The sequence below is a fragment of the Phragmites australis genome, chromosome 14 (genome assembly GCF_958298935.1).
Source record: "Phragmites australis chromosome 14, lpPhrAust1.1, whole genome shotgun sequence".
Taxonomy (NCBI): Eukaryota; Viridiplantae; Streptophyta; class Magnoliopsida; order Poales; family Poaceae; genus Phragmites; species Phragmites australis.
The window spans coordinates 7,959,347-7,972,684 of record NC_084934.1 but is presented as its reverse complement, the minus strand read 5'-3'; the positions used below and the strand labels follow the sequence as shown (position 1 = coordinate 7,972,684).

General features: G+C 41.1%; 1 protein-coding gene across 1 annotated transcript; it reads left to right on the top strand.

The window, feature by feature from the left end:
- Nucleotides 1–5,923: 5,923 nt before the first annotated feature.
- On the top strand, nt 5,924–11,751 carry LOC133890105 (probable cellulose synthase A catalytic subunit 8 [UDP-forming]). Its single transcript, XM_062330553.1, has 14 exons — nt 5,924–6,204; nt 6,303–6,495; nt 7,185–7,435; nt 7,520–7,619; nt 7,712–7,901; nt 8,131–8,397; nt 8,493–8,838; nt 8,923–9,060; nt 9,194–9,319; nt 9,403–9,615; nt 9,757–10,015; nt 10,099–10,301; nt 10,440–10,790; nt 10,872–11,751. Exons 1-14 carry the CDS (start codon nt 6,181–6,183, stop codon nt 11,454–11,456), a joined length of 3,246 nt encoding a protein of 1,081 aa, XP_062186537.1. The 5' UTR covers nt 5,924–6,180; the 3' UTR covers nt 11,457–11,751.
- The last annotated feature ends 1,587 nt before the right edge of the window (nt 11,752–13,338 follow it).

The window sequence follows — 13,338 nt, the reverse complement described above, 5'->3', positions numbered from 1 at the left end:
CAGCACCTTGGAGTCTTGGTGACTCGTCGACATCTTGGGCTTTGGTGACTCAAGCTTGTTGACCCTCCGACTTGGTGTGAAGCGGCTGCGAGACACATGTACGAGGACACGAAGACCCTTGCCTTGGTGGCTCAAGCTCTGAAGTGATCATGGCAGCAAGTGATTGAAAAGAGGCTAGTGATGAGACCTTATCTTGGTGGCTCATCGTGCTTGAGACCTTGTCTGAGTGACTTGGTAGCTTAAGAGCTGTGATTGGAACAGACTTTGTGACCAGGAGCATATCCTTTGTAGAGCTCCAACTTGGATTAGGGGTGACATTAATGTCATCGATACCACGGGATCCCTTATGGAGAGTTTGTCTTTCTACCTTATTTACATACTTGCAAAGGGGGACTTTAGGTTATATCATGTGAGTTTCATGAATTATGGTCCTTGTTTGTCTCTTTCAATTAATATCAATGCCTCATATACTTACAATTGATATATCTTTTCAATTGGTATCATTTCATATGGATCATGATTTATGAAGCTCTTTTCCATTTGCTCTAACGCTCTTCCTCGAGTTCAACATATGTTTGTAGCCCTTTTTGAGATTGTTGATAAAGGGGGAGAAATTTGATGACCAAAGCAAGAAGCAAGATATAAGATGTCTAGGAATGTCAAAATTGACAAAGTGGGAGAAGAAGAAGAAGATACAAAAAACAACATGAGGCACCTAGGTTGATAAAGAGGAGAAGCTTTGCATGGGTCAATCAAGGGAGATAGTGGTAATGGAGAAAGGGGGAGCCACAACAAAGGGGATTAAATGGTAAGAACATGCATCCAAGCAATAGGGTAAGGTTTTGTGCTCTTTACGATTAGTATCATTTATTATTTGCCACTCTCTTTGGTTGTGTTGTCATCAATCATCAAAAAGAGGGAGATTGTAGCAAAAATGGCCATTTTAGGCTATGATTGTGGTTTTGGTGATTAATGATAACGTAGTCATTGAGATTAATATGTTTGTAGTCATTGAGACTAATATGTTTGTCAAAAATATATGTTAGTAAGTCTCATGGATGTAATACATCAAGAAGCCACCGCAGTTGGGATAAAGTTTGGTTGAATTGAAGAAGTCCCAAGAGAATTGATCTCACCAGAAGGTACGATGTAGAGGAGTTTGCACTCACTAGAGCATTGTGCATAGAGGCTGATAGCATCACCAGATAGTCCGATGCCTATGTGTTTCACTCACTAGAGCATTATGCACAGAGGCTGATAGCCTCACTGGATAGTCCGATACTCTGTGTGTTGAACTCACCGGAGTATTTCTGACAAAGGGGGAGAAGGCTGAGAACCTCATCGGATAGTCCGGTGATCTGCATAAAGTAACACCAGAGCATTTCTTGTAGAGAATAATGCAAGCACATAAGACTGAAGATCAACCCAACGGAAGGTCCAATGCTTGGTTTGTGCACACCAGAGTATGGCACTGCAAGTGCTGAAGAATGAAGATCAACTCACCGAATAGTCCGGTGATTACAGAGATAATTGCACTGGAGCATTTCCAGGGAATAGAAGAGAATGTTTAATTCATCGGATGGTCCGGTGTTAACGGAATGAACACCTGATGAATACACCAGAGCATTTTACACAGAGAGATTGCAAAGGCTTGGATGATAGAAGATAACTCACCGGAAGGTCCGGTGATGGATTTGAAGACACACCGGAGTATCTGGTGTTCACAGAGGCAGTGAGTGGAGTTTCAATGGCTAGTTTCTGAGTTTGTACTCACCGGATGATCCGGTGTTAGTACTACTGTTTTCATCGGATCTCCAGTGTTAATACCTTTTCTGAGCCATTAGGAAAATGGCTAGTTGGCGGGTTAGAGGCTATAAATACCCCTCCACTCGGTCGTTTGAAGATGTGGCATGTTGCTGGACTCTAGAGAAAGCTCATACACACTTGAGAAGACATAAGTCAACAAAGTGTTTAAAGTGATTTTCCAAGGCAATAAAGCACAAGATTAGAGAGTGTTTGGTACGTATAGGCCTAGAATGAGTTGTAGTTAGATGCTGCAGCTTGAAGAAGGGATCAAAGAGTGATCTTAGCGTGTACCGAGAGATACACAGACACCTTTAAGTTTTGGTGACTCACCAGCATCTTAGGCCTTGGTGGCTCGATCTTGTTGACCCTTCGACTTGGTGTGGAGCGGTTGTAAGACACGTGTACAGGGACGTTGAGACTATTGCCTTGGTGGCTCAAGCTTCAAAGTGATTACGGCGGTAAGTGACCGGTAGAGAGGTTAGTTGTGAGACCTTTTCTTGGTGGTTTGGTGGCTCATCGTGCTTAAGATCTTATCTTGGTGACTTAGTAGCTCAAGAGCCGTGATCGAAAGAGACTTGGTGACCGGGAGCATATCCTTTGTGGTGCTCTAATGCAGATTAGGGGTGGCATTCATACCATCGATACCACAGGATAAAAATCTTTTATGCCGAGTTTGTCTCTCTCCTTATTTACGTTTTCGCAATTATATACTTGCCATTTACCTTGCTAAAGTATGTTGTAATCCTCTTAAGCGGTAGAGTAGACACACTAAATAAATCTAGAGTATATTTAGATAGAAATTTAGAAAGATTTATCTTGTGAAGTTTTTGGAGCCAATTTAGTTTAAGTTTCTAAGTGTCCTAATTCACTCCCTCTTAGGACGTCACCGTTCCTTACAACCGCGTTCTGAAAAAATTATTTCGTTTTAGCTCACAACATAGGAGTGTATTTTAGAGTAAAGACTGTTTAGTTGGATATAGCAGATTGCTACAACTAAGGTTAGATATGTGTCGAAGTTATGGTGTACCTAACTTAATGGTAAAATAGAATCATTTGATTGATTACCATAACTAAGCTAAATTATTGCAAATCAAGTAAGGCAACTGTTTAGATTGCCACCATGAGACTTGCCAAAAATATATGGCAACCATTTTATTTGCAGCCAAACTCGGATATAATAACTATAATCCATCAACCGGTGAGCTTACCACCCAAGCGGTGATAGTAGCATCGTGCTTCCCCACACGTCCGGCATCTCGCCAAAAGTTCGGTGGACAATTTAGAGTCTGCTTGGATTGTAATTATATCTGTCGCGTTTAAGCTTACGTAGTCTTAGTTTTGTTATACAGTATTTGATTGCTGTCACTATTTTAGTTTGTTTAACTTTTTAGCCTCCTAGCCCACTTGTCATATATACAATATTTTGCCAAAATTTATCTAAAGCTAGTTAGTCAATTATCTTAGCATAAAAGTGTAACAAGACTAATCTTAGGCAGTGATATATGACAAAATTAGTCCTGAACTAAACGAACCCTTATTCGCTGCTACTTGGGGCAAAAATCTTTGGCGAAGTGTATGGCAGTTGCCAAACTTTCTTTGGCACGCCTAACGTTTGGCACGGAACAAACATTAGCCGAATGCGGTGTGGCAAGTTGTGAACAACATCCAAACATGCTCTAAGCTAGTCTATTTTGGGAGTGTGTTTATAGGGCTGTTTGGCTCTTGCCTCAAGAAGCCAAGCTAAAATTTAGTTATGTCTTGAAAATTTGGCTTCTATTTACTTTAAGATCAAAATTTGGTCACGCCTCAAAAATTTTGGTCTGCCAAATTTTTTTTATAGCCAAATATAACTTAGCATGATCAAATTTTAGCTTAGTCTTAAACCAAATATAACTTAGCATGATCAAATTTTAACATCACTCTAATTTTACTAGAATCAAATTTTAGCTTACCTTCTCCATAACCAAATTTTAACTTAATTTCCCAAATACGAAAATCAAACAGCCCCATGTCACCTTCTTTCCCGGTGTGCCTGCTGCAGTGCAGGCTCCAGAAGCTTTAGAGGTAACTAGTCTGATTGGCGCGCCTATATCGCACCTGTTTTTATTTTGCTGTGTAGAACACGACAAAAGAAGACTTAAAAAATTAGGTTCACAAATTTTATACATTTCAATATTTATTTATAAAATTATTAATGTTAAATGCATTCAATTAATTATAGAGAAAACAATAATACTTTTATGCATACATATAGTTTTAACATGTAGATGGATGTAATACTAAGAGCAAAAAGTAGAGTGTTGGTCAAAGAAAGCCCCTCCGGGACGAGGGCTCCGTTCCCTCTTATCTGCTACCTCGATCCGGAATGGATCGATTAAACATTCTATTAGGGAGCTCGAACAGAAACGAAAGTCGGTCATAGTGATCCGGGGGAATGGTTTCCCCTTTCACCGAACTCTCAGCGCTACTTTTTCCTGGTAAATAGATTCCATCCTAAAAAATTTGTTTCATATTTTTTTTAGTTTTAGATATTTTTCTTTGCATTTTAGATTTTTTTTCAGCCGATTTATTAATGTAACTAATATTCATTTCGACATTTTTCTAGAATTTCGCGAAAAAGAATATTACATGTATAGTATACAGTATATATACATGTATAGTATACAGTATATATACAGGTATATGTATATACACATGTATATACACATGACCTACTGCCACAGTAGCCACAGTAGCATGTGCCTAGGAATTTAAGGATTCCAGGCACTTAGTATAAAAGTAGTTCATGACGAGAATGTCCCTGGGGAGGGCCAACACCAACAGCCGAGTGTCGGTGGAGTCTCCCGGCACGGCAGCTGGAAAACGATATCCACACGACCACGGCATCAACCTAACATGCAAACACACCAAAAGAAATGGAGGCGCCTCTCTGCCATGTGGGGCCGGTGTCCTTTTCGTGTCGGTCGTGCACTTTCGCTAGGGTCACAGGAGCGTGTAGGAGAAAACCACCTGCCGGCTGTTGGTTACCGAGCTTGGGTTTGAGAGCAGCAATTGCATTGGCTGACAAAAGAATCATGTAATTTCTAGTTTGGTTGTGCAGCATATATTGTAGATTTATTTTAAAAAAATATCTATTGTAGGTGGATTGAAAAAATCTCCTATAAAACCTTTACATGATGATAGTTTTTATCAATACTAAATTATTTTAGAATAGATAAGTTCGCATAGTTTTTTAAAGCAAATGAATAGAGTAGCGTACGAATCACCATGTTTTCACTGTAAGGTTCCATTCGTCACTGTACTATTTAACATTTATGTATCCTTAAAATAGGCAACAAACACATTTATGTATCCCATAAAATAGGCAATGCACGAATATAATAGAATGTAGCATTTATCTTATGAGTCACATATTAATTATAGAGTTGTTGAACTAGTGGTAACTAACTGTATGATTATATCTTCCATAAAATATCTTGCAATAGCAACTACCATATAAATCCATTAATTTATCATATCATATCATATTACTTTAGTTGGTTGAGTCTACCTCCGCTATTATAAACAGAAGTTAACTATGCTATTATAGTATACAATATCGGTTACCATCCCATATAATCTTAATATAAATTGTTTAGAATTTAGAGTCTCCATGAGTAACAAAAGAAAAAGCATTTCGAGTGATTTTTTTCACATACCAATACATAAGTATTACGAGTAGCATAAATCAAAGAAGTCATGCCACACACAGAAAATTGACAACATATTAATGTTTGAGCTTGGTTAATCGCAAGACATACAAAATTATAAACAAATAGTTTCAAATTTACCATTACTTTCACGATAATTAATTCTTTTGGGCTTATTTTATTGGCGCACACATGTCCAACGCCAGCGCTACACTTCACTTCCTACCGCGGTCATATTATCCGTCGGTGCCCCGGACCGACAGCGAGCTCTCACTGCCACGCGGGCCAGCTCACCCTTCTTCTACCTCCAGCCCCACTGGCACAGTCTCCCCCACCCCCAACTCGGCATCAAGCAAACCCGAACCCAGCGCACCAAACGCATGCAATTAACTCAAATAAAAACCGATTCGCCGCTATGATAATATTTTGCCTATTCTTAATCCCTTGCTTCGAAGGCGACAGCGGAACCAACTCACGTTGCCGCGGCCTCCTCTCCATCGGTGCGGTGCCGTGTCCTTTTCTTCCCCCTTGCACTCCCAAGATTAGTTAAGCACTGACCCCCGCCACTACTACTAGTAGTAGCAGCAGCACTCTTGCAGCGCCGGATGTGGTGCTGATCCGTGCCCTGCTCGGATCTTGGGAGTAGTGCCGGCTGCTGCCCAGTTCGCCTGGTTCTTGGCGAACCATGGAGGGCGACGCGGAGGCCGTGGTGAGTGGCGGGATCTCAGCTGCATTTCTTGGTTTGCAGGGCTGTGGATCTTGGGAGGAAAAGATCGAGTTTTGATGTGATGTGCTGTGTGTCTGCAGAAGTCGGGGAGGCGCGGGGGCGGGCAGGTGTGCCAGATCTGCGGCGACGGCGTGGGCACCACGGCGGAGGGGGACGTCTTCGCTGCCTGCGACGTCTGCGGGTTCCCGGTGTGCCGACCCTGCTACGAGTACGAGCGCAAGGACGGCACCCAGGCGTGCCCGCAGTGCAAGACCAAGTACAAGCGCCACAAGGGTAATTGCAGCATCTTCTCCATTCTCATTTACTTGATCTAGCCGCCTCTCATCCCAATTCCGGAGCAACTCGGAAAGTTTGGATCATTGATCAAGAACAGCCAAAATAGGAATTCTTTCTATTTCTTGTGGATCTCATAGCACTTTTGTCAGGAATGACATATTGGCTCTGTTGCTATCATTGTATCTTTTTAACTCGCGTAGGGTTAAATCTTTGTGTGAATTCTGTTGAATTGTTATTATCTATACTCTTATAAAATGGATGAGTTTTGGTAGATTCAAACAATCTCCATCGTACATCTTGCACGATCAAACGGTCTATAATCAAAGTTGGTCTTCCGTCTTCTTCACTCTCAATTTGGGAACCTGTAATTAATATGCACTATCACTATCAGCATCAAAACGTATTAATACACCATTATTTGCTTCCATCTATACCTAATAACTAGAATCAATCTATATCTAAGATAGTAATTCAATTAAATCAGGTACATTCCTTCTAGTCTTGCATTGTGAATAGAATATCTGACATGTGCATGTTGCACATGCATGATTGCTAGTGGAGAAAAACTAGTAACTGGAGTTGGTATATGATGTCACATTCTGGACCTCTAGCCAAGAATAGCAAAGATGATTGATAGGTTTTGTTAAGCCTTTTCTGAACTCTGTGTAAATCTGTAAATTCTTCAGGGAGCCCGCTGATCCGTGGGGAGGAAGGTGATGATACTGATGCCGATGATGCCAGTGATTTCAACTACCCTGCATCTGGCAATGAGGACCAGAAGCAGAAGATTGCTGATAGGATGCGCAGCTGGCGCATGAACGCAGGGGGCAGTGGGGATGTTGGCCGCCCCAAGTATGACAGTGGCGAGATCGGGCTCACCAAGTATGACAGTGGTGAGATCCCTCGGGGATACATCCCGTCGGTCACCAATAGCCAGGTTGGTGCCATGAGTTATAATACATCGTACAAAAAATCCTTTGGATATGCTATAATGCTTACTTTCTTGAGTTGGATTTTGCAGATCTCTGGAGAAATTCCTGGAGCTTCCCCTGACCATCATATGATGTCCCCTACTGGGAACATCGGCAAGCGGGCTTCATTTCCCTATGTGAATCATTCATGTATGTTTATTTGTCGCCATGACCTCTCATGCTTCAGTTTGTAGCACATGTTTGATGTGAAGATCTAATGATTATTTCTTGCTCCATGCCAGCAAATCCATCAAGGGAGTTCTCTGGTAGTATTGGGAATGTTGCCTGGAAAGAGAGAGTTGATGGCTGGAAAATGAAGCAGGATAAGGGAGCAATTCCCATGACTAATGGCACAAGCATTGCTCCCTCTGAAGGTCGGGGAGTTGGTGACATTGATGCATCTACTGATTACAACATGGAAGATTCTTTACTGTGAGTTCCAACATCTTCCTTCAGCAAACTCATCATTTATAGGGATCATATGCTGTTTGTTACTAAATGGTGTTTCATAATTAGTTTGAGTTACAATCACAAAATTACTTTGAGTTACTTGGACTATGTAGATGAATTTAAGAGTTTGGAGTGTTGCCTTTATATCGCATAATTAGTTACCTGTTTTCGACATATATTCAACATTAATTTTGTGTCATCTGAATCTCAGGAATGATGAAACTCGCCAGCCTCTATCTAGGAAAGTTCCACTACCTTCCTCGAGGATAAATCCCTACAGGATGGTCATTATTCTGCGATTGTTTGTTCTAGGCATTTTCCTGCACTACCGTGTCACAAATCCTGTGCGCAATGCATACCCATTATGGCTTCTATCCGTTATATGTGAGATTTGGTTTGCTCTTTCCTGGATATTGGATCAATTCCCAAAGTGGTTTCCAATCAACCGTGAGACTTACCTTGATAGACTGGCTTTAAGGTAATCTCTTTTCCAGTTCTGTAGTACTTTTGTTCAAGCACAATCTAAATTTATTCATATTAATGATGTTATTATGGTTCCATTTCCACTATCAGGTATGACCGGGAAGGTGAACCGTCTCAGTTGGCTGCTGTTGACATTTTCGTCAGTACAGTTGACCCATTGAAGGAGCCTCCTCTTGTCACTGCAAATACCGTTCTATCAATTCTGGCTGTGGATTACCCTGTGGATAAGGTTTCATGCTATGTATCTGATGATGGAGCAGCAATGCTGACTTTTGATGCACTAGCTGAGACTTCAGAGTTTGCTAGAAAATGGGTACCATTTGTCAAGAAGTATAACATTGAACCTAGAGCTCCTGAATGGTACTTCTCCCAGAAAATTGATTACTTGAAAGATAAAGTCCAACCTTCATTTGTTAAAGACCGCCGGGCCATGAAGGTTTGTCTGCTTTGTAAACATGTAGATATTGATTTTGTTACCTTGTGATCCAATGCTAACATGTCTTAATGAAATCCGTTGCAGAGAGAATATGAAGAATTTAAAATTAGGGTAAATGGCCTTGTTGCTAAGGCACAGAAAGTTCCTGAGGAAGGATGGATCATGCAAGATGGCACACCATGGCCAGGAAACAATACCAGGGACCATCCTGGAATGATTCAGGTTAGTATATTTCCAAAACAGAATGAAACTACTATCACTCAGTTGACTGCTAACATGCCTGCTGGTACCTATTTGTTCTTTTTGTTCTTGAAAGGACATTTCTTTGCTAACTCCTCTTTCTAATCACGCTCAGGTTTTCCTTGGTCACAGTGGTGGCCTTGATACCGAGGGCAATGAGCTCCCCCGTTTGGTCTATGTTTCTCGTGAGAAGCGTCCTGGATTCCAGCATCACAAGAAAGCTGGTGCCATGAATTCTCTTGTAAGTAGTTAAACAACCAGAGTCAAAATTATCAAGTTCACTTCCATATGTTGGTTCTGATGGCAGTTTTCTGTTTTCCACAGGTTCGTGTCTCAGCTGTGCTTACTAATGGACAATACATGTTGAATCTTGATTGTGATCACTACATCAACAACAGCAAGGCTCTCAGGGAAGCTATGTGCTTCCTTATGGATCCTAACCTAGGAAGGAGTGTCTGCTATGTTCAGTTTCCACAAAGGTTTGATGGTATTGATAGGAATGATCGATATGCTAACAGGAACACAGTCTTCTTCGATGTAAGCCTCAATCCAATTTTAATACTATCCATTTTCTGAACTTACTGGAGCAATTGTAGCTTAACAAGCAATATTAAGAATATTTGGTCCACTACTTTTAAATTTCCTAACTCAATTGTTGGGTATTACTGTTCACTGCAGATTAACTTGAGGGGCCTCGATGGCATTCAAGGACCAGTTTATGTGGGAACTGGTTGTGTTTTTAACAGAACAGCTCTATATGGTTATGAGCCCCCAATTAAGCAGAAGAAGAAGGCCAGTTTCTTGTCATCACTATGTGGCGGCAGGAAGAAGACAAGCAAATCAAAGAAAAAGAGTTCAGACAAGAAAAAGTCACAGAAGAATGTGGACAGTTCTGTGCCAGTATTTAATCTCGAAGATATAGAGGAGGGAGTTGAAGGTACTTTTGTCGTATGAATTTTTTATTGTATATTTTTGGGGCTGTGAAAGATGTATGCATGCTGACACTTATTTGTATGGCAGGTGCTGGATTTGATGATGAGAAAACACTTCTTATGTCTCAAATGAGCTTAGAGAAGAGATTTGGCCAATCCGCAGCTTTCGTTGCCTCCACTCTGATGGAATATGGTGGTGTTCCTCAGTCTGCAACTCCAGAATCTCTTCTGAAGGAAGCTATCCATGTCATAAGTTGTGGCTACGAGGACAAGACCGAATGGGGATCTGAGGTAACTTAGCTATCCTCACATCAACAGCATTTGCATTTTTTCAATGTAAACAATAGGGTACTTTAAAACCATATATTAAAGATGGCATGAGTAAGGCCAGTTCTTGGTTCACTGTAACGAGTTTGATCCAAATTGCAGATTGGGTGGATCTACGGTTCTGTGACAGAAGATATTCTTACTGGATTCAAAATGCATGCACGAGGCTGGCGATCAATTTACTGCATGCCTAAGCGGCCAGCTTTCAAGGGATCTGCTCCCATCAATCTTTCAGATCGTCTTAACCAAGTGCTCCGGTGGGCTCTTGGTTCTGTGGAAATTCTTTTCAGCCGGCATTGCCCCTTATGGTATGGCTATGGAGGACGCCTTAAGTTTTTGGAGAGATTCGCTTACATCAACACCACCATTTACCCGCTCACTTCGATCCCACTTCTCATATATTGTGTTTTGCCTGCCATCTGTCTGCTCACTGGGAAGTTCATCATCCCAGAGGTAAGCACGGGTTACATAAAAATGGTTTCATTACAAAGATCATGAAACAACAATACTGACTGAATGTACTTTGGAATGCAGATTAGCAACTTTGTTAGTATTTGGTTCATCTCTCTCTTTATTTCAATTTTCGCCACTGGTATCCTTGAGATGAGGTGGAGTGGTGTTGGCATTGACGAGTGGTGGAGGAATGAACAATTCTGGGTTATTGGAGGTATCTCTGCCCATCTTTTCGCCGTCTTCCAGGGCCTTCTCAAGGTGCTTGCCGGTATCGACACCAACTTCACTGTCACCTCAAAGGCCTCTGATGAAGACGGTGACTTTGCGGAGCTCTACATGTTCAAGTGGACGACGCTTCTCATACCTCCGACGACCATTTTGATCATTAACCTGGTCGGTGTCGTTGCTGGTATCTCCTATGCGATCAACAGTGGTTACCAATCATGGGGGCCACTCTTTGGCAAACTCTTCTTTGCCTTCTGGGTGATTGTTCACTTGTACCCATTCCTCAAGGGTCTCATGGGTCGGCAAAACCGCACCCCGACCATTGTCGTCGTCTGGGCAATCCTCCTGGCTTCGATCTTCTCCTTGCTGTGGGTTCGCATTGACCCATTCACCACCCGGGTCACTGGCCCAGATACCCAAACGTGTGGCATCAACTGCTAGGAAAGCAGAAGATTGTAGAAACAGAAAGATACCTAGAATTCTGTTTTTGAGAATACAAAAATGCCACTGCCACCAACTGTTAAGTTATGAGGGTGGCTTTATTTATAGCTACGTACAGACCAGGGGATATTGTTTATCAGAAAGTTACTTGTGTTGATATGCATTCTTTTGTTGATAAGTTATACTACTTTGTTGATAAGTTAGGTTGCATTCTTTCAAATTTCATCAAGTTTTCTCGTGTCTTGGCAGTATGTATGTTTGATAATTTTATATTGATTATTTTTTATTTACATAATCTGGTGCTCAAGATTCGCCCCTGATTGATTCATGCAGAAGCATGGTCTAATTGACTTGAGTGAAAAATGTTGCTGTAAATAATAACGAGCTGCTGAAATGATTCAAAGGGCACATCTTATAACTTAACACTAACTGGAAGAAGCAGATTCATATTTTTTTCCCCTCAGGTAATAGCCTTGTGTGTCATGACAACCAACGCCAAAGTGACTGAACTTTTGGAACGTACGTACAAAGGAAACATTGCTGGTCCGGGAAATCAAAATGCCGAACTACCTTCAAAAATCATGTACATTAAACGAGGAAGAACTAGTTGCAACTTTCATCTGTGTGGTGTATCTAGGCTTGTGCCTTTGTCAACAGTTTTTCGCACCTTCAATGGTTATCTGACACTAGCCTTCTTTCTAAATGGTTATCTGACACTATTTCCTGTCCATTGAGGACAGGATTAGCAGATTGTCTTGAAACTGTTTTATCTGCTCCTACCAAATGGATGACACAGGCCACATAAGTTCTGAAGTTGCTGCAATTTTTTTCAGTCATTGCACAAGGTCTACTAGTTGCTTTGCAATTTTACACTGCGCATCATAAATCATCAGCAAGTGTACATGGAAAATTTGGTACACTTTACCTAGAGAAAAGGCTAAATTGTTGAGAATGATATAGTGTTTTTTTTAGGAATGAGTTCACAAAAAAATGGCCTAGGTGGTGAGCTGAATTAGGAAACAGTAGTGGAGTCCAACAATTGATGATAATAAAGATGATTGGTTTCCTCCAAATTCTCACTTCCACTCTGTCATTCGCTATCTGCATATCGTATAGTCTCTATAACACCAAGCAAGCCATCACTTCTATTTCCAACCCAGCTGTTATATGTTTGTCTTCACCGGGAAGAACTATATATATTGTACAGATGTTGAGATGGCACACAATCTGTGGCATGCATGTACTGTTTGTTAAGGTCTGGCATGCAGTTTGTGTTTATTCAAGTCAGTTTTTAAACGTGTTCCACAATGCTCTGTGAGCAAAAAAAAAAAAAAAGGAACGTTTCAGAAGTAGCAGCAGTTCTTTGTATCATGCAACAAGTACTGGTAAGTACTCACGCAAAAAAGTGTTTGGAGAGTAGTAGTGAAGAGTTCACGGGATGTGGTTGCTCACAAATTTCAGGTGATGACTGATGAGTGAGCATGTGAACAATATACTTTTCGAAGCATAACAATGTTCATACGATGACTTCATGTGTGGTTACGGAAGCGCAGTATCACCTCCTCTCAAACGACTAAAGCATGTATGCAACTTTTCTAGTCAATGTGTATGTTTATTTATCTGAACAAAAGGAATATGTGCAAACAAACAGCTTTGGGAGTGCACGCAAGTCTTTATTTTTACTGGCATTTTGTTTTGGCATTACATGTGAAGTTGTGCCCAACGCTGGCAGTCAGAACAGAAAGGGATGCAGGTTTCCTACCCACAAGACAAAGCATTCGACATAAGTTTTCTGTCTTTTTCCGATCGATTGGTTGTCCATATTTCTATGTTGGTACGATCACTTCTCTGATCAAGTACTTGCCCAATCTTGGAGCCTTTG